At 45.3% G+C, this 27,900-nt stretch overlaps 3 protein-coding genes, 5 non-coding genes and 1 pseudogene across 8 annotated transcripts; 8 read left to right on the forward strand and 1 right to left on the reverse strand.

The window, feature by feature from the left end:
* Window positions 1-5,226: 5,226 nt before the first annotated feature.
* On the forward strand, window positions 5,227-7,504 carry LOC123430495. Its single transcript, XM_045114363.1, has 3 exons — window positions 5,227-6,180; window positions 6,344-6,573; window positions 6,675-7,504. The coding sequence occupies exons 1-3, from the start codon at window positions 5,322-5,324 to the stop codon at window positions 7,323-7,325; spliced, it is 1,740 nt and encodes a 579-aa protein (XP_044970298.1). The 5' UTR covers window positions 5,227-5,321; the 3' UTR covers window positions 7,326-7,504.
* Window positions 7,505-8,034: 530 nt separating this feature from the next.
* On the reverse strand, window positions 8,035-10,982 carry LOC123428632 (protein trichome birefringence-like 2). Its single transcript, XM_045112840.1, has 5 exons — window positions 9,583-10,982; window positions 9,300-9,492; window positions 8,969-9,165; window positions 8,687-8,845; window positions 8,035-8,593 (listed from the first exon to the last, which is right to left on the reverse strand). The coding sequence occupies exons 1-5, from the start codon at window positions 10,980-10,982 to the stop codon at window positions 8,248-8,250; spliced, it is 2,295 nt and encodes a 764-aa protein (XP_044968775.1). The 3' UTR covers window positions 8,035-8,247.
* Window positions 10,983-11,240: 258 nt separating this feature from the next.
* Window positions 11,241-14,346, forward strand: LOC123430496. Its single transcript, XM_045114364.1, has 4 exons — window positions 11,241-11,389; window positions 13,618-13,679; window positions 13,998-14,056; window positions 14,143-14,346. Exons 1-4 carry the CDS (start codon window positions 11,250-11,252, stop codon window positions 14,155-14,157), a joined length of 276 nt encoding a protein of 91 aa, XP_044970299.1. The 5' UTR covers window positions 11,241-11,249; the 3' UTR covers window positions 14,158-14,346.
* On the forward strand, window positions 11,760-11,847 carry LOC123433675. The gene has a single exon (XR_006625004.1). It is a non-coding gene; the product is annotated as a small nucleolar RNA SNORD25 (small nucleolar RNA).
* On the forward strand, window positions 11,958-12,045 carry LOC123433677. The gene has a single exon (XR_006625006.1). It is a non-coding gene; the product is annotated as a small nucleolar RNA SNORD25 (small nucleolar RNA).
* Window positions 12,221-12,300, forward strand: LOC123433795 (annotated as a pseudogene).
* Window positions 12,453-12,547, forward strand: LOC123433730. The gene has a single exon (XR_006625057.1). It is a non-coding gene; the product is annotated as a small nucleolar RNA snR60/Z15/Z230/Z193/J17 (small nucleolar RNA).
* LOC123433839 lies at window positions 12,757-12,843 on the forward strand. Its single transcript, XR_006625143.1, has one exon. It is a non-coding gene; the product is annotated as a small nucleolar RNA U31b (small nucleolar RNA).
* Window positions 13,299-13,381, forward strand: LOC123433836. The gene has a single exon (XR_006625141.1). It is a non-coding gene; the product is annotated as a small nucleolar RNA U31b (small nucleolar RNA).
* Window positions 14,347-27,900: the final 13,554 nt, after the last annotated feature.

Consider the following 27,900-nt stretch of genomic DNA (forward strand, 5'->3'; position numbering starts at 1 on the left):
CACCACACGATGCACAACACATATGATGCATGAGCTACTGAATACATGCAAGTCACGGCATGACAATTCACACAATCAAACACTACACATTAAGTGAAGTTCAATATGCACGAGTTGCAAATTGACGAAACTCCACGTTTATTAGTTAGTTCTGTCCCGATTATCTACACGACGATATTAACATTGTCAAACATGCAAGAGGTGAAGCGGAAAATAAACTACCTATCTAGGCATTTTAAGTGAGGTCGGAAATGACATATAGCACCTCCGAGACGACCTCACAAGTTAATTTACAATTCTGTCCAGATCTGAATTAACACATTTAATTGGTTGTTAAACAGCAAAACAAATAGGTTCACGTGATTATACGTGTCAAGGCAAGCAATCTACACGTAAAGAACATCTCCAACGGAGCTACGGATCAAAAGATACAAGCACCGCAAGATATGATGGCATGAATGAAAAATGTGTGCAACGGCGGCTACGAGCACTTCAAAACATACAAACAGCAAGAGAAAATGAAGCTACACAAGATTCTAAGAAAGTTTCATGTAGGACACGATCAAATCGGAGCTACGGTTCGAAAACTACGAGCAAAACAAGAAAACGCTACAATCTGCCAAGAACAGCCACATAGCACTTTCTACGCCTCACAACTTCGGCTACACAACTCCGATTAGCTCAAGCAAGGCATGACACGAAAGAGGGAAAGACGCACTACTACAAACAACTAACAGCTACTAGCATGGCAGCAAGGAGCACTAGGAAAAGAAGACACAAAATGGCACCTCACGCACTATTTCAGACTTAGTGAAAATAACACCTCGTCAAAGTGCAGTTTTTAGCCTGAAGCAATATTGACAGCAGAAAAACCTATAGCTACAGGAGTCCAAATGGCATGAAACTTAACAGCATGCTAGAGAAACATAAGGGGTACAACTAACTCCATTGGACCAACCTCAAAAGAGCTACAGATCACAAGATGCAAGCAAGACAAGACAGCAACAAAATAATAACAGATTCCAGACTTAGAAATATTTCAGCTCCTCTGAAACAGCACTATTCAAGCAACTCGAGGGCAGTCAAACAACACCTATACATGCATTTCTATTGCAACCAAAAATACCAGGGACTACACAAAATATCCAAGATCAAATCACTAGTTGACAACTAATTCAAACGAGGCCCGGAATAAAACCTACGGGTTAAACAAAAGGGCTTCACGTCAAAATATCTCGTGAACTAACTTCCTCAAAAGCTAAAACTAATTGCACAGAAAAATCCCTGGGATTTTTCTACCCCGCAAACATATATAATATGTGGGGTTTGCAACACAAAATAACGCCACGCAATAATGCGAGAAAATACCTCTAAACGGGAAAATAAACTACCGACAAAATCCTACACGGAAAAATACGAGTGATCGCTCTAAAATACGTAGAAATATGGTCCCTAAAACAGAGACATTAAATCTATGGCATATGGGCAATCCGGATACGCACGAAAATTAACTACGGAATGGATCCTAGTTAAACAGCACGTAAAACGAGGCATTAGGCACTCTAAACAGCGTTAAATAAATATGCATGTTGGATAAACGTGTTCTAATCGCGGAGCTACCCCAAAACGATATATAACACGTCTCGAACCGGCTTACGGTTTAAAAGTTACGGGGGTTTAAATATCGTCTAATTTTCGTGAGAATACTAAATCGCCAGGTAATAAAAAAAAACTCTCGGGCTGAATCTGAAGCTAAATGGGCCTACAGTGCATGGGCGTTACAAAGCCAAATCTCGCTCAGGCGCACGTTAGAGGGGTCAGGGGGTTTGCTCACCTTGGGCCGAATCAGACCGGCCTGGAGGAGTGGGCCGAGGAAGCTACAGGCCTGGCTCGGGCGCTGGGCCGAGGCGAGGCGGGACCGCGCCGGCTGCCGGGAAGCTGGGCCAGCGGGCCCACGCGCGGGTCAACGGCGCGGCTCTGGGACGAGCGGGCGCAACGCCCCGTCGTGCTGCTCCCGACCGGGAGCAAACTGGCGGCGGCGGGAGGATGGAGCGGGCCGCGGGGACCCGAGGGGCGGCGGGACCGGCCGGATCTGGCCGGACCTCGCCGGATCCGGCCGCCGGCGGGGCGAGGAAGCAAAGGCGGCGGCGCTGGCGGGACAGGGCTACAAAGCTCGGCCGCAGGGAAGCTCCTGCGGTGATGCGGCGCTCCGGCGGCTAGGGAGCTCCGGCGACGCGGCTGGCCGACTGAGGAAGGGTCGGGCCGGCTCCTCCGGCAGGGCAGCGCAGACCTCCGGCAGGGGCGGCGCTCGGGGCAGGGAGAGAGGAGCTCGGGCGCAGGGAGATCCATGGGGCTCGGCTAGGGTTTGCCTCGGGCCCGATGGGCTTCGGCGGGCTTGACCCGGGCTCGGGCGGGCCCGGCGGCTGGAGGTGGGAGACAGGGGAGAGAGAGTGGCTAGGGTTTGGTGGGGTGGTGCGGAAAACGAGGAGGGATTAGGGGGAGGCTGTCCCAAAATAATAGGAGGGTCTATTTATAGACAAATGGGGGGCTCGGTTAACCGGAATCGCGCCCCGGATCCAACCGCGGGGTCGGATTCGGACGATTCCGAACGCGGGAACGGGTACGCGGCCGTGTAGAGGGGTTTACCGGAGACGAGGGGGGAAACGGGCGGTGCGGCACGGTTTTAAAAACATCGACAGACGTCCGACGATATACCGAATACGGTGCCGCTACGGGCGACCGTTCGGGTACCAGACGGTCTCCGATCGCGACGAAATTCGACGGGCGGCCTCGCTATAACTAATCACGACTGCACGCCAAGTTTCACCTTGATCAGAGAGAGTTTATAAACGCACATTAACACAGGGTTTCGACGGTGCCGCGGGCGCGTGCGTGTGCGGTCGGACTCGGAACGAACAACGACGAACGCGAAGAGAAGGGGCAACTAACAACGAGTGCACGTTTGAAAACGGGCGGCAACGGAGACACCGATGCAATGCAGATGATGTGCATGATGCGATGATGATGCGGCAACTGAAAATAGACACGCGACGAAAACAGAAAGAAAAGGGGAAGCTTCTAGAACGTCGGCAACGGGCTGTCACAGTGTGCCCCTTTTTGGTGTCTTGTGCCAAAGGGGGAGAGAGTCTAGGAGCCGGATTTGCTTTCATAGTCGAACTTTGCTTTGCTTTGCTTTCTTTCTTGGTTTGCTTCGAACTTGGTTTGCTTCTAGTTTACTATCGTTTGTGAGACATGTACTTATGTGAGATTTATTTCCATCATATGCTGTGAGTCATATGCCCCGTATTGTCATATATCTCTATCTTTTTGTTCTCATATTATTCTCTGTGCAAATCCGGTATTGTCATCAATCCACCAAAAAGGGGGAGATTGTTGGGCATAGTTTATGCCTAAGTAATTTTGGTGATTGATGATAGTACCGTAAAGGACTAACCGTGTGTGTTAAGGTTTTAGATAACACACGTCAACGACACAAGACGACTCGTCTCCTCATTCATGGAACGGAAGCACGACGCTCTCTACGATTCTCTTTATTTGAAGTGAACCCTAAAGAAGCTAACAACGAGAGAATCGTATTATTTGTGAACCCGTATGTTGTTTACCTTAAAGAGAATCGTAGAGAGCGCCGTGCTTCCGTTCCATGAATGAGGAGACGAGTCGTCTTGTGCCGTTGACGTGTGTTATCTGAAACCTTAACACACACGGTTAGTCCTTTACGGTACTGTCATCAATCACCAAAATTACTTAGGCATAAACTATGCCCCAACACCTTAACTTGCTAAGATTAATTAAAAAGTGGTCGTTGCCTATTCACCCCCCCCCCTCTAGCCAACTATCCTTTCACTTGTGTCTCTATGACCATCCTTTGGATAATACCTTGAATACCACCTTGGTCATCATATAAACTCCTTGAACCCAATAGATGGACTTCAAGAAGTGCCTATGGACAAAACCTATAAATATAACTTAAGGCAACCATTAGTCCATAGGAATTGTCATCAATTACCAAAACCACATATGGAGATATATGCTCTAACACTCGGGGAGATGGGCGACATGCGATATCACATGTGGTCAGAGGTCGGAATACGATTGCAGATGCTCTTGCTCGTATTGGTCATATTGATCAGCGTACATCGGTATGGCTTCACTGTACGTCGGTAGAGATTGATATCTTATGTAAGGAGGACTTTGTTGATCCTAGTTAATCAATAAATTTTCTCTTTCGCAAAAAAGGTACTTTTTCTGTTAAAAATATAACAGCGTTTAGATAATTATTTTAGGGGAAATGAATAGTATCTACCGGCGGATTGCTTCTAGGCGTCAACTGCCTCAATCATCTACCACGTGTCCACCTTTCCTTTTTTGAAAACGTCTTCATCTTATCCAAAAACAGGGCCACGGCTCGCGCGGACATCGATTATGGAAAGGATTCAAATTTCTGCAACAACATCTTAGTTACAGAATAATTCTGCACCAAAACCTTTGTTGCAAAATGTTTCTGCAAATTTTCTGACATTTGTAAAGTTTCTTTGACAAGATTGTTGTTGCAAGGAAAAAATTGTACCAAGACCTTTGTTGCAATAAAAAAAATCTGCAACTTGATCTATGTCGTAAAAAGTTCTGTAACATGACCCGTGTTCCCGCAACTCAACCTATGTTGCAGTAGTACATAATGACGCCCGACCACTCAATTTGTAAGATCCAACGACTTAGGAGGTGGCGGATCTTTTTAAAGAATCCGTCGGCTGAAGCGTAGCAACTCCCTTTGGGCCTGTTTGGGACTATTTCAATTCACCAAAAGCAGCTTCATTTTATCAAATTCACTTTGAAACAGTTTCATACAGAAGCTATAGCACTATTAAGAGAATGTTTGGCTTCCATCTAGCTCCAGCTTCAGGAATAGAAATTTTGGTGGAAAAAAATCTATTTGATTGGTTGAAGGGAAATAAATGAAGGGGTATCCACTTACTGGTGGCAATGGTGGGTAATTTCCCCCCAACTCCAGTTTCTAGAGTTTTTTGGAGCACCCTCTCGGCAGCTCCATAAAAACTTTGAAGTTGCATCCTGGATTTTAGTTTTTTTACGGAGCAGCATATCGTGGAGCTATCCCATTTGGCTTGTCTTTTCTGAAGCAGAGCTGAATTTTAAGGAACAGAGCAGCCCCAATCAGGCTCAAACACTTCTATACTTATCAGGTGCTCCAGGGACATAGGTGGTCCTGTCCTGTGATACGGGTTCATGGCCCGTTGGATTTCAGACCGAACGACACGTGGAGTGCTGCTAGATCTGCTGGACATATGCGTAATTTTCAGACTCCTGGGGTGCCAAACCCTAACTTAAAGTGCGGCGGCGGCGACGGCGGCGGCGCGCATACCAGACGGGTTAGCAATCTCAACCCAAAAAATGAGAGATCGATGGCTGCTGGAGGCGAGGTGCTGACGCCTCCTGAGTTCGCGACGGAAGAGATGGTTCCTCCCGAAGCAGAGATCCTGGGGATGGAGATTGCGTCCCTGGTGAACTTGCTGAGGGAGAAGCAGTCCGAAGTTCTTTCGCTCGATCCTGGGACCGTGAGGAAAATCAGGTCCCTGAGGAGCGAGATCGCGTGCCAGAAGAAGGAGGTCATGGCCGATCAGGTGAGCATGGATCCGCCCAACTCCGGTACGCAGATGCAAGGCGAATCAAGCGCGGAGACGCATGCGTCGAGGATGATGGACCAAGGCAAAAAATCAAGCTTTAGGATGGTGCTGGACTGCGATGAGAAGGGTAGGCCCAACTTGTGCAAATATTATGAGATGCTCGAATGTGAGAGTGCGAAAGAGGAAGACGAGGAGATGACTGCGGAGGGTGTAAGGATGCGTAACAAATTCCGTAAGGAGCTATTAGAGATGGAACTTGGCTTACGCAAGTTCCGGGAGCAGAATCAAAAGGACGCACTGAGGTGCGAGCAAGACCAAATTGATACACCGAGCTGTTACACAATGGACGTGACCCCCTTCTCACTTCAGGACGAGGCAGAGGAGATTGAGGAGGCGGAGGAGACAGAATCCACAAAATCAGACAGGGAGGAGATAGAGATGGAGGATAAGATGTTTGCTTTAGAGCGTAAAGGCTGGGAATCTGCATGGGGAGACGACTGCGGTGACTTCCAAGACAGGAGTAAGTAAACGTAAACATCCATCGATTCATTCTCATCTTATTAGTCTTTCAAAACAATGGCAACACAGTCAGATTCGTCCCTTCCTATCTTATTTCCTTGTGTGAGTAAGTAAACAATTGATGTTACAACATGTCTTAACACTTGGATTAACTTCTACTGCAGCCTTATTGAGTCCTATGCTCTTTACACATTGCACGCCGGGGCTGATCCCGTACGCTGCTCGCACTGTGAGCACCTTGCAAATCTACTCCGTGAAGATTGTTGGAACAGATGGAAAGTTGAAGTTGCCACTCAACGTGTATGGGATCGTCGCTGCCCGAGATGCCGTGGACTACAACCGCAACATTCTCTTCTCCCGGCGAAGGGAAAACTGCCAAAAAGTCACTCCAGAGGTATGCACCATATCACATATTTCTCTTAATTCACCCATTTTCTTCCTGCATGTGTATTTGTTCATTCGATTCAACTATAATGATGATTATGATCCTTGCAGGATCCTTTTTTGCGCTTGACTGGCCCGTCCCGTGCAATTGTGGCTGTGGACCATGTTGATTTCGAAGTCCAACTGAAAGTGAAGGGCTTATCAAGGTCTCGCGACAGAGCATTGATAAGTCATTGCTTTACTTACGCCGGTGGTTACAATGAAGGTTTACATACCACATTCTTCAGCAACTGCTTTTGCACGGTAGAGTTGAGCTATGAGCGTCTTACAGAAACAGTCCAGGCTACTATCTTGAGTGCGCGTGTTGTTGAAGGGACGCCTTGGCCTTTTAAATATGGCGGCCGGATTATGTGCTCCTCGCCACCACAGGAAGTTACGGACTCGCTAGCCAGGCAAGTTGTGTTGGTTGATTCTCATTGTTCTGATGATGGCGGAGAAATGCCAATGGGCTCAGATGGTTACCTTGATCTGTCAAGGCATGTTGTTTCTGTAGAACTTGAAGAAAGCCTGCAATTTGTCATACAAGCCTACTCACAGTCTGGTGATGCTATTGCTAGACAAGGTAGTGTCAAGTTCAGGACCAAATACTGCAACATAAGTCAAGCGATATGTGAGATTGGTGACTCTAAGGTGGAGATAACTGTGGCTTGGTCCCAACTTCTTAAGAACAAGGGGGACATCCTCTTTGAAGGACATGTTTGATGGCTCTTGTGCCGTGGATGTTCTGGAATCTGGACTGCAGAATTATTTGTCTTTGATTAGTAAAATCTGTCCTGTACCTGTTGCCCAATTTTACCTGTTTTTGTCTTGCATGTGGTTTACAAAACTGCATAATTATTCCTCTTTGATTAGTATTAATTAATCTGTCCCAATTATTTGTATATCGACTAATGTTATCTGACTATTTGTGTCTACTATTAACTTATTATGCCATTTATATGAAGTACTACCTCTGTAAACTAATACGAGGACATTTTAAACTTCCTCCGTCCCAAAATTCTTGTCTTTGTTTTGTCTAGATATGAATGTATCTAGTCATGTGTTAGTATTTAGATACATCCATTTCTAGACAAACGTAAGACAAAAATTTTGGGACGAAGGGAGTAGGTCACTAAAGTAGTGATCTAAAAAGTCTTATACTCCGTATTACTTTACAGAGGGAGTAGTATCTAAAATGCCGCCGCCTTGTAATGATTTAGCCGCTAAGGGCATGTACAATGATGCACAGTCTTCTGTCTAGAAGGGATGACAACTAAGAGTTTGAATGATGTGGAAGAGAGAATCAAGAGAGAGGAAGAGGCTAGAAAAACGGGGGATACACACGACCCATCTAATTTATCAGTTCTTTTTACCGTGTGTTTTCTAGACGAGCAAACAAGTTCGTAATGTAGGCGTTGTCTTTAGGGCTGTGTATAGATGACATATCAGGACATTATCGATGGTGTTGTCTAAACTGTTGTACGTACATGCCCTACCCAGGTCTAACTAACTGAATGCAAGATTTCCTGCCAGTTCATCCACCTCTAATGACAGAACTGAACTTCGTCAACTACCCGTAAATATAAATTCCATCTACCCCTCGCAAAGCTAAAAAGGAGAACCAAAATCCATGTAACCACCCCTATCATAGTCTCCAGGAGCCTTTGCCTGCCTGCAGCAGCGAGGCATACAGCAGCTCGTTCCACGTGTCCGGCACGCCCGGCAGGCACCAGTGGCTGCAGTCCTGCTTGGTCGCCGCCGCCGCCATCCGCTCCTCCTCCGTGGCGTACCGCACCCGGTACACCGACGGATGGCCGTCCTTCCGGTAGTCGGTGAGCCGGCTGATGTTGAGGTATATCACAGGGGTCTTCATCCGGCTCATCACCTTCTCCAGTATCCTCATCCTCTCGGGGTACTCTGTGAGGTACGTCTGGTTCAATATCGGCTCGGTCTCCCTGTGGCACCTCCCTCCCGAGTTCCACCGCCCTCCCCTGCAGTGAAATGGATCGATCATGAGAGTAAGATTAATTTTACAGATGACCTAACTGCCCGTGTGGTGAAAATCTCTTGATAGTACGTAGTACCTGAAGTGTGTTAGGGAGAATCCTCTGAAGACGACCTGGGTTCTTGCTGGGTCGATGTTCTTGTCGACCCATTTCGCCCATGTGGTCAGTGCTTTCCTGTACGCGTCCATCACCTCAAGGCTGTGGTGCACATGGTTGCCTTCTTGGTAGTAGTTCAGCCTGTGGAGTCACAGATAGATGTTTCTTCTTATCAATCAGGATGTAAACAGATTGACTAGCAGAGATACGGCGTAACTTGAAGAGTTCTGGGCAAGTGTTGCACTACAGATACAGAGTACAGACCCTTTTGATGTCTTTGGGTGAGTCCACCAGTGCCCCGTGTTGATGACGACGATGTCGGCGGTCTGGTACGCCGGAGTTGTCGCGTCTAGCTCGTCCAACCTCAGTTTCTCGTCGAGCACGGTGCCGTTTGGGCTCTCCCGCACCGTCTCCTTCACCAGAAATGTCGATCTTATGAAATCGACAGAGCAATTGTAGTCCTGCAATCAACTAGTGCCATTGAGTAGTTGGATCGACAACAAGATTCTAATGAGTTTCTCTTTGTATCGTTTTGAACGTGAGATGAGAAAAGAAACCAAAACAGTTGATATTCAGTGAGGCTGGTAGCTGATACCCTGAACTTGAAGGAGTAGTATCCTCTGGTTTTGAACTGGTTCTTCCCCGACCTCTCGTACACGTTCTTCTTGTTCCTGACGCCATGGCGCAGAATGCAGACCAGAGACTCCCACATGTTGCGGTTCAGCGAGTCGCCGACGAATATGATCCTCTGGCCTCGCAGCCTCTCCAGGAAATCAGTCACGTTCATCCTGGCCAACGCAACAAGGCAAGACGATTATAATGCAATTGCGCCCAACATTTGCTACGACCAGAGGCTAGTTAGGGGGTGCAGCATGCACCTGGGAATGTTGCAGCCGGTCGGCTGCCATCTCCAGTTGAGGAAGCCGGTGTCCTGACGGCCGTTCTTGTGGCAGTTGAAGTCGCCGTCGATGTGGGGGCACGACCGCGGCGGGTAGAACGCGTAGTTCTCCTCCCTCACCCACCTCCCGCTGAATAGATCGCACTTGGCGAAGGTGACCAGGTCCTGCACGCCCGACGTCCACACCACCCGGTGGTTGCCGGGCCCGACGGCCACGCTGGTGTTCGCGGCTGCCGTGACGGTGCCGGTGCCGACGCCGTCGCTGTGGTCGGGGGACGACGTCCACAACGCCTGGTGGCTGCCTTGCCCGACGGACGCGCTGGTGTTCGCGGCTGCCGTGCCGGCGCCGTCGCTGTGGTCGGCGGAAGACGTCCACACCGCCTGGTGGTTGCCTGGCCCGACGGCAACGCTGGTGTTCGCGCCTGCCGTGACGGTGCCAGTGCCGGCGCCGTCGCTGTGGTCGGCGGAAGACGTCCGCACCACCCTCTGGTTGCTTGGCCCGACGGCAACGCTGGTGTTAGCGCCTGCCGTGCCGGTGCCGGTGCCGGTGCCATCGCTGTGGCCGGCGGCAGCTCCTTCCTGCACCGGGTGGACGAACTCCTTCCGTCGCCTGGTCGAGCGCTGGTTGTGCCTCGCCATGGACGCTCTCTTGCGCCTGCGTCTGTCCTCCTTTCGCTGGTTTGGCCGCGTAGATGGAAGCGCTGCTCGCCGCGTTGAGGTCGGCAGTACATTGTCGACGCTGGCGTTCGCGTTTCGATCTTCCTTACTCGAACGCACAACCGTGTCGGTAGAGTTCCCGGTGGCGCCGTCGGAGTCCGCGGGCTCGTCCGGATCTCCGATGATGGGTTCTCCGGTGGAATTCTCTGCACGCGCTCCCCGCCACGGCGGCGTCGGCATCGCGGTTACCTCTTGCGCTTTCGTACCGTTGCCGACGGGGTCCACGTCCGATCCGCTGCTCGGTTGAGCAGTGTCAGTGCTACTTACGTTGGGATGAACGGGAGGGTGGAGAGGAAGCGGCTTCGCCGACGACGTCGGCGTGGACGAGTTCGACGACAGCAGCGCGCCGGACGCCGCCGAGGAGCCCGTCGGGGTGGGGAAGGAGTCGTCGGGGGAGGGGCGACCGGTGATGGAGACGTAGAAGAAGGCGATCACCAGGACGACGGAGAAGCAGGCCAGCACGGCCTTGGTGCTCAAGTACGGCCCGCCGCCGTGCTTACCGCCGGCGCCGCTGCCTCGTTTGTAGCCGGTGGCGAGGGAGGAGGAGGAGGATGACGGGGAGAGGAGCCCGTTGAGGTGCGCCTGGAGGGAGCCGCTGCTGCCCCCGCCGCCGCCGCCGCTCCGGTCCAGCACGGACAGCCACGCCTTCCTCCAGCCGGCCATTGTTGTCGGTCAGCGATCGCCGATCACTCACTCCAGTCTCCAGTGCTGTACTGGTCAGTGCGACGGTTACCAACTGCCGGCAGGAGCGGATCTCGATGGGCAGGCTCAGAACTTATGGAAGTCCGTTGCGGACCGGTTCGGCCCAAATCCGTTGCCGTCAACTGGGCCTAGCCCACAAGCCCACCAGATCCTTCGCCCTAGGGTTCGTTCGCCCGCAATACCCAGCCCAGTTCGCGTATATAAAGATGATCGCGCCGATCCACCCGAATGTCGCATCGCATCGCCATTCCAATTGACCGCCACCTTTGCGAAGTGTCCACCATGGCGTGCGGCGGCGGCGGCGGCATTTTCAGCAGGGCGCTGGGCTACGTCGTCAACGAGTTCCTCGTCCAGGGCCTCGCCAACAAGTAATGCTCGGCTCCCACTTTCCCCCATCCCTCTCCCTGTAACTTAGATTGGATCTACCCGTCGTCATCGCGCGAGGGTTTCGTCGTTGATCTGTGGCTTGATGTCGTTCGCGCTTCGTCATCTGGTCCTTGGGAAGATCGCTTCTCCGGTCGGTTCCCAGCGGACTCGTTCCCTTGAAGCCACATCGTCTCGTTGTATCGTGGGCTTGCCCCCTCTCGTGTGCTCGTCGTAGGGTTAATTACCTATGGCATAGGGCGCAGCAAGCTCTTACATACATTGCCGGTAGTGATTTGTTCTAGCATGTAGGAACACGGTCAAATTTTATTCTGGACCAAATCGCACAAAATCGTAGGGTTGTGCGCATGAGTACGTGACGGTGATGAGCCTTTACAGACCTGTAATGATTCTTGCGGGCATGATCGCTTGATTCAAAGAACATCTAAGGGACTGAGTCGTTATAGTAAACCAATGGGGCCTAGTTCAGGTGTCATGTAAATTCTGTTACCAGAGCTATTGGCTTAGATAGTCTTGTTATGTTTGATGGTCTTGTTGAAATGACGTGGGCATGGCAACAATGATGAGTTCTTACAGACCTGTAATGATTCTTGCGGAAATGATCGCACAGTTCAATGAACATCTAAGGGACTGAGTTGTCATGCAGCATTCGCATTACATCTGTGTTTTGTGTTTTGTTCCTTATTTGCCCTACAGGTAAGGATTATTGTACATGTTATTTTTTGTCTGACTATATTCAAGGTTTTGTTTCTCCTTCAACAAAACGGTGAAAATATATATTTTGTCTCGTTCATAATTGTCTGAATTGTTATGGAGGACGGTTTAGATTTATATTTGGTCTCGTTCGTCGTAACTAGCATTTGTTTGCCTTGCCGACTACCCAAATTCTGAGTCCCCGTATCACATTACCTTCTTGGTTTGCCGTTTTAGTTTGTTTGACCGATGATTAAACTAAACTAATAGACAAGCATATGTCTCAACTTTCTTCATGTGGAAAGCATAGTTATCAATGAGGTCAAAGCTCTGTTTCTTTTTGTACTTCCTTTTATCGTCCTGTCGATGATTATTAAGTGCATAGTTCAGATGACCAAACTGTGATTACTTGAACAAAATAGTCTTTTCGTTCCTAGCTGACGGCCTTTGTCTGCCTGTTTAATTTTGATTAAAGTCACATTTTAGAAATCATAACCTAGCTAGTTAAATTATTTTAATTTGATCAAGTACACTGAAGAGAATGCTATGTGAGGAAATCCATGCGAGCTGTGCCACATAGCCAAGGATTCATTTGGCTGAGTTGCCTTCAACTTCTGATGCATATAAAAATGATTTGATGTCAGCAACTAATTTTCAAGAGGATGATGATTTTATATTTGTCGCCCCAGTCTTAGGGTCTGCTTTGGTGGATCTGTGCTTATTGACATACTAATGAATCTGACTCTGTAAATGTTTTTTTTTAATTGTGATTGCCTTAGCTCCTCATTAACTGGCATGAGTTTGTGTTCTGTACTTTGGATGAGGCTTCTGTGAGTTTTTCTTTCTTGTGATCTTGTTAAATTTTACTCTGGTGTTCAAGAACCAAACTCTTGCATGTGCCTTATGATGTATTTTTATCTGCCTTGCTTAGATACCACAGTTTCCTTGTTCTTGGTTTCTGTTTTTTTTTTATCTGCCTTGGTGTGCTGTTGTTTCTGATTAAGATATTTTTCTATCTGCTTTATTTAGATACCACTCACTCTTGCATTTTGCCGGTTTCTACTCATGGGAACAAATCAATCCTGAAAGACAAGCTGTGGCACTTTGCCAATAATTCATTTGGCTGCACTGATGATTTAAACTAATGCTGCTTTTAATGATTGTATGAAATATGCTTTAGTGTCAGCAATGAATATCCAAGAGGATGATGATTTCATATTTGTCGCCCCAGTCTTAGGGTCCGCTTTCGTGGACCTGTGCTGATTGACTTTTGAATCTGACTCTTTAAATGAAAATTTTGATATCCCTTTAAAATTTTGATGCTTTATGACCTGTGCTTTTGGATGAGGTGGAACTTCTTGAGATGTTTTGTGTCCTTGTTATATTTTACTCTGATCTCTAGGAAGCACTCTTACTATCTGCTTTGTTTAAACACCTCAATTTCCCTTGATTTCTGTTAGTTTTGTTTTACTTGCCTTGCTGTTTATTCTAAGTAAGATGATATTATTTTACCTTGCAGCCGTGCCTTCCAGAGGTTTGCTGTGAGCACCAACAGGACTTTCGAGAATCTCTCATCTAGAGGTAGCGTCACTACACTTGTTTCTTATTTACGTGAATGTTGCTCATTTCATGTTTCACCAATTTTGGTTCAGTAGGTTTTAGACTTTCTTGGCAGAACGTTACCATCACTGGTTTCTATACTGAATTTATATGTGAAGGCATTTTGTTTGTGATTCGAAATCTGTATACTGAATTGATTTTATATTTTCTGTTGTAAAGATGCAATACAACATATTTTTTAGGCTCATATTAGTGTTTCATCGTTGAATATATATGGGTTTAATTTTAATGCGTTATTTGTGCAAATAAATCTGTTGATTTTTGGTTCTCACTCGTCAGTTAAACAAGTCAGGGAGGAGGTGTCAGAGCAAATGAGGGATTCTCGTGGGCATGATAATGTGAGTTAAACTAAACCTTTACGTGGTAAACTGTTGTGATTGTTATTTGAAATTCTGCAGGTGACTGAGTAGATCTTTGTTTGCAGCGCTTCAAGCAGTGATGTCGACTCCTAGGCGTGCATCAAGTTGCTAACTGTACAATCCTGCTATCAGCGTTCCCGGTCATCTTTTCTTGTCCTGTTTTTGGATGCCATCCTCAAGAGGCCTATAGAATCTGAATCCAAATGATTTTACTTTCTACGGAGAATGTTTTTATAGAAAGAACTGTCTAGAGAGCATTATTTCCTAAATGCCATATATTAAAGTGGGATTCTTCTACTCCCTCCGTTCCTAAATATAAGTCTTTTAAGCGATTTCACTAAGGGACTACATACAGAGCAAAATGAATAAATTTACATTTTAAAGTATGTCTATATACATCTGTATGTAGTCCTTTAGTGAAATCTCTAAAACGACTTATATTATGGAACGGAGGGAGTATGTTTTTTCTTTGGTTGGTGACGTTGGTCTTGGACTGTTTGTCCTCCTGTTGGCTTTGCTCCAGTTCTGAAGGTCGCCATTTGCAATGTTTATGAAGAAATCCTCATCTGGTTTTGTTGTTGTTTCATTACTGACGACATTAATGTATCCTATTCCCCTGCCCCTCTCCCTTGAAAACCCAAATCAGGGTTCGTGCCTTTGTGTTGGCTTTGTCACGGAGTCTTTCCTGCAATCCAGCTTCGGCTTTGACTTCAACCTCGCTTGCAGCTTTGCATGGTTATCATGCTCTGGTATGAACTTGGGCGTCAGTTCTCACCTCAGCTCTTGGGGAATCGTTTCCGTCCTTCAGGTCGATGCGCTTTGTGCTAGGGTGAGGCATGCAGGGAGACCCTTTCGGAGATGGAGAGGGTCGAGCCTGAGCCTGAGCCTGCTTGTGTTCCCTATGGAGTCACTTGTATGTATGTGGCACGTCTTGGTTGTTCGTCCTCTCAAGTTTCGGCTTCTGCCTGCTTTGGTTTATCGTTCTTGGTGGTGGCCTTCTTTGACCTTGGTTACTTTTGATCCTGTTTCAAACGGAGAATAGTTTTTCTTTTTCTTTAGTGACCCCAGACTATCCAACCCATGGGGAGCGATGCCTTGGAAAGGTTAACTTCCTACTAAAAAGAGTTCAAGTTTTTCTGACCAAATCGTACAATTCAACGGAAGAATAGTAAAAAAATGAGCTAGGGCTATTACTCCATCCGTTCCAAAATATAAGACCTTTTAGAGATTTCATTAAAAGACTACATACGGAGCAAAATAAGTGAATCTATACTCTAAAATATGTCTTATGTACATCCGTATGTAGTTCATAGTGCAATTTCTAAAAGGTCTTATATTTAGGAACGGAGGGAGTACAAAACTTTTACCTCCCCGGCAACAGAGTGAGAGGAAGCTTGATGCTTGCTAGGTGTAAGAACATCTCGAGCAGATCACTTATAGCACGGACTTTTAAAGGAGAATAAGGGCCGCGGAAAACGTGTTTTAAAGGCCGACGCGGGCTGGGGCGGACCAGACTCCGCAAGGCCGAACGGTAAAACGGAATATTCTCAAAACACATTTTTGTTCAGTTTGACACGTGTGTCATATTACATAAAAACATGAAATCAATGTAAATTAAAATCTAAATATTACAATACAAGAATCATCCAAATTTTTCCCTTCATTCCCTTATACCAAAGCAAAACATTAATGACTGCTTTGCAAGCCAACTTATTTGATACTTTCGTTGAGTTATGTGATATGCAAAAGAAGAAAGATGTAGATAATGAAATTGTTAAATTGAAGCTATCCTTTCTCACTACGAGATCGTGCTAAAACCTGGTTTTTCATCTTTACCTAAAAATAGTATTGATTTGTGGAATAAGTGTAAAGATGATTTTATTTTCAAGTACTTTCCGCCTGCTAAGATTATCTTCCTTAGGAATGATATAATGATTTTTAAGCAACTTGATCATGAACATGTTGCACAATCTTGGAAGAGGACGAAACTAATGATTAGGAATTGCCCCGCGCATGGTTTGAGTTTATGGATGATTATACATTTTTTATGCGGTATTGAATTTTCCTTCTACATATATTTTAGATTCCGTCGCGGGTGGTTACTTTTATGGAAATCACATTAGGAGAAGCTACTAAACTTCTAGATAATATTATGGCAAATTACTCAATGACATACCGAAAGATCTTCTACTATTAAAAAAGTGCACGCTATTGAAGAAATAAATACTTTGAGTGAAAAGATGGATGAATTGATGAAATTGTTTGCTAGTAAGAGTGCTCCTATTGATCCCAATGATACGCCTTTGTCTTCTTTGTTTGGAAATAATAATGAATCTATGGATGTGATTTTTTTGGTAGGAACAATTTTGGCAATAACGCGTATAGGGGTAATTTCAATCCTAGGTCGTTTCCTAGTAATTCCTCTAACAATTATGGTAATTCCTACAACAATCCTTATGGAAATTATAATAAGATGCCCTCTGATCTTGAGAATAATATCAAAGAATTGATTAGCTCGCAAAAAGGTTTCAATGCTATGATTGAAGAAAAATTGCTCAAGATTGATGATTTGGCTAGGAACGTTGATTGAATTTCTCTTGAGATTGATTCTTTGAAAATTAGATCTATTCCACCCAAGCATGATATTAATGAGTCTTTAAAAGCTATGAGAATTTCTATTGATGAGTGTAAGGAAAGAATTGCTAGAATACGTGCTAAGCGTGAATGGCTTGAACATGTGTTTTCTCGTGATAATAATGATGAAGATCTTAAAGTGATTGATGTGACTCCTATTGAATCTTTGTTTTCTAGTATAAATCTTGAAAAAGATGGGACTGGAGATAAGTCAAATTTAGTTAAAAGACGTCGCAATGATTCGGAGTTTATAGATCTTAATGCTAAAATTGATAAAAGTGGGATCGAAGAGGTCAAAACTTTAAATAGCAATGAACCCACTCTTTTGGATTTCAAGGACTTTTATTATGAAAGTTCTTCTTTGATTGATTGTGTTTCCTTGTTGCAATCCATGTTGAATTCTCCGCATGCTTATAATCAAAATAAAGCTTTTACTAAACATGTTGTGGACTCTATGATGAAATCTTTTGAAGAAAAACTTGAGTTAGAAGTTTCTATACCTAGAAAGCTTTATGATGAGCGGGAACCTACTATTAAGATTAAAATTAAAGATTATGAGTGACATGCTTTGTGTGATTTGGGTGCTAGCGTTTCCATGATTCCAAAAACTTTATGTGATGTGCTAGGATTCCGTGAATTTGATGATTGCTCTTGAAAATTTTCTTATACTAACGGATTGATGGGGAACGTTGCATGGGAAACAAAAAAAAATTCTACGCACAAGAAGATCTATCATGGTGATGTTCATCTACGAGAGGGAGATCGGATCCACATACCCTTGTAGATCACTAAGCGGGAAGCGTTAAGAAACACGGTTGATGTAGTGGAACAGCTTCGTGATTCAAATCACCGTCGTCCCACGATCCGTCCCGATCTAGCACTGAACGAACGGTACCTCCGCGTTCAGCACACGTACAGCTCGATGACGATCTCTGCCTTCTTGATCCAGCAAGAGAGACGGGGAAGTAGATGAGTTCCCCGGCAGCGTGATGGCGCGTCAGTGATGGTGATGATCTATTCCTGCAGGGCTCCGCCCGAGCTTCACAGAAAACCGATCTAGAGGAAGAACTACGAAGTAGAGGTTTAGGGTTGCACGTGGCAAACTTGTGTCTCAAAAACCCTAAAACCTCTAGTATATATAGGAGGAGGGGAGGGGCTAGCCTTGGGGCTCAAGGGAGCCCCTAGGGTGTCGGCCGAGTGGAGGAGGAGGGACTCCCTCTCCAATTCGGTTTGGAAGGAGGAGTCCCTTCCTTCCTTCCGACCTCCTCTTTTTTTCTCCTTTGATTTTTTCTCTTGGCCGAAATAGTCCTATTGAGCTAGCCTCACCAGCCCACCAAGGGCTGGTGCGCCACCCATGGGCCTATTTGGTTCTCTCCCGGGTGGGTGGCCCCTCCTAGTAAAAACCCGGAACCCATTCGTCACTCCCTGTACACTGCCAGCAATGCCCGAAATCTTTCCGGAAGCCAAATGAAACAATCCTATATATCAATCTTCGTTTCCGGACCATTCCGGAAACCCTCATGATGTCCGCGATCTCATCCGGGACTCCAAACAAAACTTCGGTCACCAACACCTATAACTCAACTATACCGAAACGTCACCGAACCTTAAGTGTGCAGACCCTGCGGGTTCGAGAACTATGCAGACATAACCTGAGACACTCCTCGGTCAATATCCAATAGCGGGACCTGGATGTCCATATTGGATCCTACATATTCTACGAAGATCTTATCGGTTGAACCTCTGTGCGAAGGATTCATATAATCCCGTATACCATTCCCTTTGTCCTTTGGTATGTTACTTGCCCGAGATTTGATCGTCAGTATCCCTATACCTAATTCAATCTCGTTACTAGCAAGTCTCTTTACTCGTTCCATAATACAAGATCCCGTGATTAACACTTTAGTCACATTGCTGTGATGTTGTATTACCGAGTGGGCCCCGAGATACCTCTCCGTCACACGGAGTTACAAATCTCACTCTTGATCCATGCTAACTCAACGGACACCTTCGGAGATACATGTAGAGCACCTTTATAGTCACCCAGTAACGTTGCGACGTTTGATACACACAAGGTATTCCTCCGGTGTCAGTGAGTTACATGATCTCATGGTCATAGGAATGAATACTTGACACACAGAAAACAATAGCAACAAAATGACACGATCACATGCTACGTTTATAGTTTGGATCTTGTCCATCACATCATTCTCCCAATGATGTGATCGAGTCATCAAGTGACAACACTTGCATATGGTCCGAAAACCTTAACCATCCTTGATCAACTGGCTAGTCAACTAGAGGCTTACTAGGGACATAGTTTTGTCTATATATCCACACATGCATTTATGTTTTCATTCAATACAATTATAGCATGGATAATAAACGATTATCTTGAAACAGGAAATATAATAATAACTATTTTATCATTGCCTCTAGGGCATATTTCCAACAATCTCCCACTTGCACTAGAGTCAATAATCTAGTCTCACATCGCTTTGTGATTTACACTGTAATGAATCTAACACCGATATAGTTCTGGTGTTGATCATGCTTCGCTCGTGGAAGAGGTTTAGTCAGCGGACCTGCAACATTCAGATCCGTGTGCACTTTAAAAATATTTACGCCCTCTCCTTCGACATAGTTGCGGATCAGGTTGAAGCGTCGTTTGATGTGTCTGGTCTTCTTATGAAACCTTGGTTCCTTGGCTAGAGCAATGGCACCAGTGTTGTCACAGAACAGAGTTATTGGATTTAGTGCACTTGGCACAACTCCAAGATCCATCATGAACTGCTTCATCCAGACATCCTCCTTAGCCGCCTCCGAGGCAGCCATGTACTCCGCTTCACATGTAGAATCTGCTATGACGCTTTGCTTGGATCTGCACCAGCTTACAACACCCCCATTGAGAATAAATATGTATCCGATTTGAGACTTAGAGTCATCAGGATCAGTGTCAAAGCTTGCATCGACGTAACCCTTTACGACGATCTCTTCCTCACCTCCATAAACGAGAAACATTTCCTTAGTCCTTTTCACGTACTTCAGAATATTCTTGACCGCCGCCCAGTGTTCCACTCCTGGATCACTTTGAAACCTTCCTGCCATACTTATGGCCAGGCTGACGTCTGGTCTTGTGCACAACATTGCATACATGATAGACCCTATGGCCGAAGCATAGGTGACGGTACTCATCTTTTCTCTATCTTCTGCAGCTATTGGACATTGAGTCTTACTCAACTTTATACCTTGTAACACATGCAAGAACCCTTTCTTGGATTGTTCCATTTTGAACTTCTTCAAAACTTTCTCAAGGTATGTGCTTTGTGAAAGTCCTATCAGGCGTCTCGATCTATCTCTATAGATCTTAATACCTAATATGTAAGCAGCTTCTCCTAGGTCTTTTATTGAAAAACTTTTGTTCAAGTAATCCTTTACGCTCTCCAAAAAATTCCACATTGTTTCCAATCAGTAATATGTCATCCACATATAATATTAGAAATGCTACAGAGCTCCCACTCACTTTCTTGTATATACAAGATTCTCCAACAACTTGTATAAACCCAAATGCCTTGATCACCTCATCAAAGCGCTAATTCCAACTCCAAGATGCTTGCACCAATCCATAAATGGATCGCTGGAGCTTGCATACTTTGTTAGCATTGTTTGGATCGACAAAACCTTCGGGTTGCATCATATACAACTCTTCCATAAGAAACCCATTACCGTTTTGACATCCATCTGCCAGATTTCATAATAAAAAATGCAGCTATTGCTAACATGATTCGGACGGAATTAAGCATCGCTGCGGGTGAGAAGGTCTCATCGTAGTCAACTCCTTGAACTTGTGAAAAAACCTTTGCCACAAGTCGAGCATTATAGACGGTCACATTACCGTCCGCGTCCGTCTTCTTCTTAAAGACCATTTGTTCTGAATAGTCTTGCGGCCTTCAGGTAATACTTCCAAAGTCCACACTTTGTTTTCATACATAGATCCTATCTCGGATTTCATGGCCTCTAACCATTTGTTGGAATCTGGGCCCACCATTGCTTCTTCATAATTCGCAGGCTCATTGTTGTCTAACAACATGATAGATAAGACAAGATTCCCGTACCACTCAGGAGCAGTACGTGATCTTGTAGACATGCGAGGTCCGATAGTAACTTGATCCGAGGCTTCATGATCATCATCATTAGCTTACTCCTCAACTGGTGTTGCCTCGACAGAGATTTCGCTCTGCCCTGCGCCACCATCCTGTTGGAGCAGAGGTTCCACAACCTCATCAAGTTCTATCTTCCTCCCACTCAATTCTTTTGAGAGAAACTCTTTCTCAAGAAAAGCTCCGTTCTTAGCAACAAACACTTTGCCCTCGGATCTGAGATAGAAGGTGTACCCAACTGTCTCTTTTGGGTAACCTATGAAGACGCACTTTTCCGCTTTGGGTTCCAGCTTTTCAGGCTGAAGCTTTTTGACATCAGCATCACATCCCCAAACTTTAAGAAACGACAACTTTGGCTTCTTGCCATGCCATAGCTCATATGGTGTCGTCTCAACTGATTTTCATGGTGCCCTATTTAAATTGAATGCGACTGTCTCTAATGCATAGCCCCAAAACGATAATGGAAAATCGGTAAGAGACATCATAGATCGCACCATATCTAACAAAGTACGATTACGACATTCAGACACACCATTACGCTATGGTGTTCCAGGAAGTGTCAACTGTGAAACGATTCCACATTGTCTTAAGTGAGCACCAAACTCAAAACTTAGATATTCGCCCCCTCGATCAGATCGTAGGAACTTGATCTTCTTACTACAATGATTTTCAACTTCACTCTAATTTTTTTTGAACTTCTCAAATGTTTCAGACTTGTGCTTCATTAACTAGATATATAGATACGTACTCATATCATCAGTGAAGGTGAGAAAATAACGATATCCGTCGCGCGCCTCCACACTCATTGGTCCGCACACATCAGTATGTATGATTTCCAACAAGTCACTTGCAAGATCCATTGTTCCAGAGAACGGAGTCTTAGTCATCTTGCCCATGAAGCATGGTTCGCATGTGTCAAGTGATTCAAAATCAAGTGACTCCAAAAGCCCATCAACATGGAGTTTCTTCATGCGCTTTACACCAATATGACCTAAGCGACAGTGCCACAAAAGGGTGGCGCTATCATTGTTTACTCTACATCTTTTGGTCTCAATGTTATGGATATGTGTGTCATCACAATCAAGATTCAATATGAACAAACCCCTCACATTGGGTGCATGACCATAAAAGATATTACTCATAAAAATAGAACAACCATTATTCTGTGACTTAAATGAGTAACCGTATCGCAATAAACAAGATCCAGATATAATGTTCATGCTTAACGCAGGGACTAAATAACAATTATTTAAGTTCATAACTAATCATGATGGTAACTGAAGTGAGACCGTGCCGGCGGCGAATGCATCAACCTTGGAACCATTTCCCATGCGCATCGTCACTTCATCCTTCGCCAGCCTTCGTTTATTCTGCAGTTCCTGCTTCGAGTTGCAAATGTGAGCAACAGAACCGGTATCAAATACCCATGCACTACTACGAGAGTTGGTTAGGTACACATCAATAACATGTATATCACATATACCTGGTTTGGTGCTGGCCGCCTTCTTATCAACCAAATACTTGGGGCAGTTGCGCTTCGAGCGACCCATCCCCTTACAATAATAGCACTCAGTTTCCGGCTTAGGTCCACCCTTGGGTTTCTTTGTCGAAGGGGCAACCATTTTGCCGCTCTTCTTGGAGTTACCCTTCTTGCCTTTGCCGTTTCTCTTGAAACCAGTGGTCTTATTGACCATCAACACTTGATGTTCTTTCCGGATTTCTGTCTCCGCGACTTTCAGCATCGCAAATAACTCGCGGGGTGACTTATTCATCCCTTGCATGTTATAGTTCAACACAAAGCTCTTGTAGCTAGGTGGCAGTGATTGAAGAATTCTGTCAGTGATAGCCTATTGCGGGAGTTCAATCCCCAGCTCTGCTAGACGGTTTGAGTACCCAGACATTTTGAGCACATGTTCACTGACAGACGAATTCTCCTCCATTTTGCAAGCATAGAATTTATCGGAGGTCTCATACCTCTCGATCCGGGCATTCTTCTCAAAGATAAACTTCAACTCCTGGAACATCTCATATGCTCCATGACATTCAAAAGCGTCGTTGAAGTCCCGGTTCTAAGCCATACAAGACTGCACATTGAACTACTGAGTAGTCCTCCTTACGTGCTTGCCAAACGTTCAAAACATCTTGATCAGCCATAGCGGGTGGTTCATCTCCTAGCGCTGCATCAAGGACATAATCTTTTGCCCAGCTTGTAGGATAAGCCTAAGATTACAAGCCCAGTCTACAAAGTTATTACCATCATCTTTCAGCTTAGCTTTCTCTAGGAACGTATTGAAATTCAGGGTTGCTACTGCGTGAGCCATTGATCTACAACATAAAATATTGCAAAGTTTACTTAGACTATGTTCAAGACAATTAGAGTTTAGCTAATCATATTACTAATAAACTCCCACTCAAATAGACATCCCTCTAGTTATTTGAGTGTGGCATGATCCAAATTCACTAACTCAAGTCCGATCATCACGTGAGTTGAGTGTAGTTTCAGTGGTAAACATCTCTATGCTAATCATATCAACCATACGATTCATGCTTGACCTTTCGGTCTCTTGTGTTCCGAGGCCATGTCTGTACATGCTAGGCTCGTCAAGTTAACCCGAGTGTTCCGCGTGTGCAACTGTTTTGCACCCGTTGTATGTGAACGTTGAGTCTATCACACCCTATCATCACGTGGTGTCTCGAAACGACGAACTGTCACAACGGTGCACAGTCGGGGAGAACACAATTTTATCTTGAAATTTTAGTGAGGGATCACCTTATAATGCTACCGTCATTCTAAGCAAGATAAGGTGCATAAAGGATTAACATCACATGCAATTCATAAGTGACATGATATGGCCATGATCTTGTGCTTCTTGATCTCCATCACCAAAGCACCGGCATGAACTTCATCGTCACCGACGCCACACCATGATCTCCATCATCGTGCCGCCATCGAGGTTGTCGTGCTATCAATGCTATTACTACTAAAGCTACAACCTAGCAATATAGTAAACGCATCTGCAAACACAAACGTTAGTTTAAAGACAACCATATGGCTCCTACCAGTTGCCGTAGCATCGATGTGCAAGTCGATATTAACTATTAAAACATGATCATATCATACATCCAATATATCACATCATGTCTTTGGCCATATCACATCACATGCATACCGTGCAAAAAAAAGTTAGACGTCCTCTAATTTGTTGTTGCATGTTTTACGTGGCTGCTATGAGTATCTAGTATGATCGCATCTTACTTACGCAAAACCACAAGGTGATGTGCAAATTGCTATTTAACCTCTCTCCAAGGACCGCCTCGGTCAAATCCGATTCAACTAAAGTTGAAGAAACATACACCCGCCAGTCATCTTTATGCAACAAGCTGCGTGTTAGTCGATGAAACCGGTCTCTCGTAAGCGTACGAGTAAGGTTGGTCCGGGCCACTTCAATCCAACAATATCGCCGAATCGAGAAAAGACTAAGGAAGGCAGCAAATCAAACATCAACGCCCATAAAAAACTTTTGTGTTCTACTCGAGATTACATCTACGCATGAACCTAGCTCATGATGCCACTGATGGGGAACGTTGCATGGGAAACAAAAAATTTCCTACGCACACGAAGACCTATCATGGTGATGTTCATCTACGAGAGGGATATCGGATCCACATACCCTTGTAGATCGCTAAGCGGGAAGCGTTAATAAACGCAGTTGATGTAGTGGAACAGCTTCGTGATTCAAATCACCATCGTCCCATGATCCGTCCCGATCTAGCACTGAACGGACGACACCTCCGCGTTCAGCACACGTACAGCTCGATGACGATCTCCACCTTGTTGATCCAGCAAGAGAGACAGGGAAGTAGATGAGTTCTTCGGCAGCGTGACGGCGCACCGGTGATGGTGATGATCTATTCCTGCAGGGCTCCGCCCGAGCTCCACAGAAAACCGATCTAGAGGAAGAACTACGAAGTAGAGGTTTAGGGTTGCACGTGGCAAACTTGTGTCTCAAAAACCCTAAAACCTCTAGTATATATAGGAGGAGGGGAGGGGCTAGCTTGGGGCTCAAGGGAGCCCCTAGGGCGTCGACCGAGTGGAGGAGGAGGGACTCCCACTCCAATTCGGTTTGGAAGGAGGAGTCCCTTCCTTCCTTCCTTCCCACCTCCTCTTTTTTTTCTCCTTTGATTTTTTCTCTTGGCCGAAATAGTCCTATTGAGCTGGCCTCACCAGCCCACCAAGGGCTGGTGCGCCACCCATGGGCCTATTAGGTTCTCTCCCGGGTGGGTGGCCCCTCCTTGTAAAAACCCGGAACCCATTCGTCACTCCCGGTACACTGCCGACAATGCCCGAAATCTTTCCGAAAGCCAAATGAAACAATCCTATATATCAATCTTTGTTTCCGGACCATTCTGGAAACCCTCGTGACATCCGCGATCTCATCCGGGACTGTGAACAAAACTTCGGTCACCAACACCTATAACTCAACTATACCGAAACGTCACCGAACCTTAAGTGTGCAGACCCTGCGGGTTCGAGAATTATGCAGACATAACCTGAGACACTCCTCGGTCAATATCCAATAGCGGGACCTGGATGTCCATATTGGATCCTACATATTCTACGAAGATCTTATCGGTTGAACCTCTATGCCAAGGATTCATATAATCCCGTATACCATTCCCTTTGTCCTTCGGTATGTTACTTGCCCGAGATTTGATCGTCGGTATCCCTATACCTATTTCAATCTCGTTATCGGCAAGTCTCTTTATTAGTTCATAATACAAGATCCTGATAACTAATAACCCACAAGTATAGGGGATCGCAAAAGTTTTCGAGGGTAGAGTATTCAAGCCAAATTTATTGATTCGACTCAAGGGGAAGCCAAAGAATATTCTCAAGTATTAGCAGTTGAGTTGTCAATTCAACCACACCTGAAAGATTTAGTATCTGCAGCAAAGTATTAGTAGCAAAGTAGTATGATAGCAGCAGTAGCAACAGTAACCAGTAGCAGCAGTAACAGTAGTAGCAGCAAAGTAACGTAGCAAGGACCAGTAGGAAAAGAATCGTAGGCATTGGATCGGTGATGGATCATTATGATGGATGCTATTCATCATGCAATAGTTATAACACGAAGAGATAAGTAACTAGCTCCAGTTCGTCAATCTAATGTAGGCATGTATTCCGTATGTCATCTATTGTCCATCCCTCCCGTGGCAGCGGGGTCCTAATGGGAACTACATGATATTAAGGTTCTCCTTTTAATAAAGAACCGGACCAACGCATTAACACTTAGCGGGTTCCGGCTATTGTCACTCCGGGGTTGCCGGGTCATAACACATAGTAGGTGACTACAACTTGCAAGATAGGATCAAGAGCACACATATATTGGCGAGAACATAATAGGTTCAGATTACATGATAGATCTCATCCAACCCATCACTGTCCAGCAAGCCTACGATGAGATTACTCACGAACGGTGAAGAGCATCATGGAATTGGCGATGAAGGAAGGTTGATGATGACGATGGCGACGATTTCCCCTCTCCGGAGCCCAAAACGGACTCGAGATCTGCCCTCCAGATGAAGAACAGGAGGTGGCGGCGCCTCAGTATCGTAAAAGGCGATGAACTCTTCTCCTTGATTTTTTTTCCGGGCGAGACGGACTAAATAGAGCTGAAATTAGAGGCGGTGGAGCGTTGTGGGCTCCACAAGCCTGCTAGGCACGTCCAGGGGGGCCCCGCGCCTGGTAGGCTTGTGGGCTCACGGCTCCACTTCCTCCGCTAATTCTTGCGACAATATTTTTTATATATTCCACAAAAATTCTCTGTAAATTTTCAGGTCATTCCAAGAACTTTTATTTCTGCGCAAAAACAACACCATGGCAATTCTGCTGAAAACAACATTAGTCCGGGTTAGTTCCATTCAAATCATGCAAATTAGAGTCCAAAACAAGGGCAAAAGAGTTTGGAAAAGTAGATACGATGGAGACGTATCAACTCCCCCAAGCTTAAAACATTGCTTGTCCTCAAGCAATTCAGTTGACAAGCTGAAAGAGACAAAAGAATACTTTTACGAACTCTGTTTGATCTTGTTGTTGCAACTATGTCTAACTCATAACCAGAATTTCAGCAAGATCACAAGCTAACCACATAAGCAAATGACATCTAGGTCTCACGGTAAACTCATATCAATGGCATAATCAACTAGCGAGCAAATAATAATAAGTATCAAACGTCAACACTTCAATCAAGACAATCATGAAGCAGTACGAACATATGGTATCTCGCTAGCTCTTTCTGAAACCGCAAAACATAAATGCAGAGCACCTTCAAAGACCAAGGGCTGACTAAACATTGTAATTCATGGCAAAGAAGATCCAGTCATAATCATACTCAATCATAGTTAAAAGCAAAGCATAAAAATGACAGAGGTGCTCTCTAATTGGTGCTTTTATAAGAGGAGGATGACTCAACAGGAACATAAATAGACAAACCCTTCGCAGAGGGAAGCATTGATTTGCAGAGGTGCGAGAGCTCAAGCTTTGAAAACAGAGATAATAATTTTGGGCGGCATGCTTTCATTGTCAACGCAATGACTAAGAGTTCTCACCATCTTCCACGCTACACATGCTATAGGAGGTTCCCAAACAGAAAAGCAAAGTTTTGACTCCCCCACCACCGATCAATCACACTCCACGAGTAGCCGAATACTCAGGTGCCGTCCATACCAACATCAATCCAGGGGGAGTTTTGTTTGCAATTATCTTTTTGCTTTGAGCATGGAACTGGGCATTCAAATTACCGGCCCCTTTCTCGTGAATGATAGTGAATAAACACATATGGAGGATAACACGCCTAGCATGGAAGATACTGATAGACCCCTGTCACCACATGAGCGGCTCGGGCATGCAAAACAGATTATTTCTTGAAGGTTTAGAGAGTGGCACATGCAAATTTACTTGGAACGGCAGGTAGCGCATATAGGTAGGTATGGTGGACTCATATGGAACAACTTTGGGTTTATGGAGGTGGA

Source organism: Hordeum vulgare, chromosome 2H (assembly GCF_904849725.1).
Source record: "Hordeum vulgare subsp. vulgare chromosome 2H, MorexV3_pseudomolecules_assembly, whole genome shotgun sequence".
NCBI classification, from domain to species: domain Eukaryota; kingdom Viridiplantae; phylum Streptophyta; class Magnoliopsida; order Poales; family Poaceae; genus Hordeum; species Hordeum vulgare.

Coding starts and splice junctions, on each gene's coding strand:
- LOC123430495 (XM_045114363.1), top strand. CDS start 5,322: ATGCGTAATTTTCAGACTCCTGGGGTGCCAAACCCTAACTTAAAGTGC. Junction 6,181..6,343: donor CGGTGACTTCCAAGACAGGA/GTAAGTAAACGT, acceptor CTTCTACTGCAG/CCTTATTGAGTCCTATGCTC. Junction 6,574..6,674: donor GCCAAAAAGTCACTCCAGAG/GTATGCACCATA, acceptor TGATCCTTGCAG/GATCCTTTTTTGCGCTTGAC.
- LOC123428632 (XM_045112840.1), bottom strand. CDS start 10,982: ATGGCCGGCTGGAGGAAGGCGTGGCTGTCCGTGCTGGACCGGAGCGGC. Junction 8,846..8,968: donor CACCCAAAGACATCAAAAGG/GTCTGTACTCTG, acceptor GTGACTCCACAG/GCTGAACTACTACCAAGAAG. Junction 8,594..8,686: donor TTCTCCCTAACACACTTCAG/GTACTACGTACT, acceptor ATTTCACTGCAG/GGGAGGGCGGTGGAACTCGG.
- LOC123430496 (XM_045114364.1), top strand. CDS start 11,250: ATGTCGCATCGCATCGCCATTCCAATTGACCGCCACCTTTGCGAAGTG. Junction 11,390..13,617: donor GTCCAGGGCCTCGCCAACAA/GTAATGCTCGGC, acceptor TTTACCTTGCAG/CCGTGCCTTCCAGAGGTTTG. Junction 13,680..13,997: donor CGAGAATCTCTCATCTAGAG/GTAGCGTCACTA, acceptor CTCACTCGTCAG/TTAAACAAGTCAGGGAGGAG.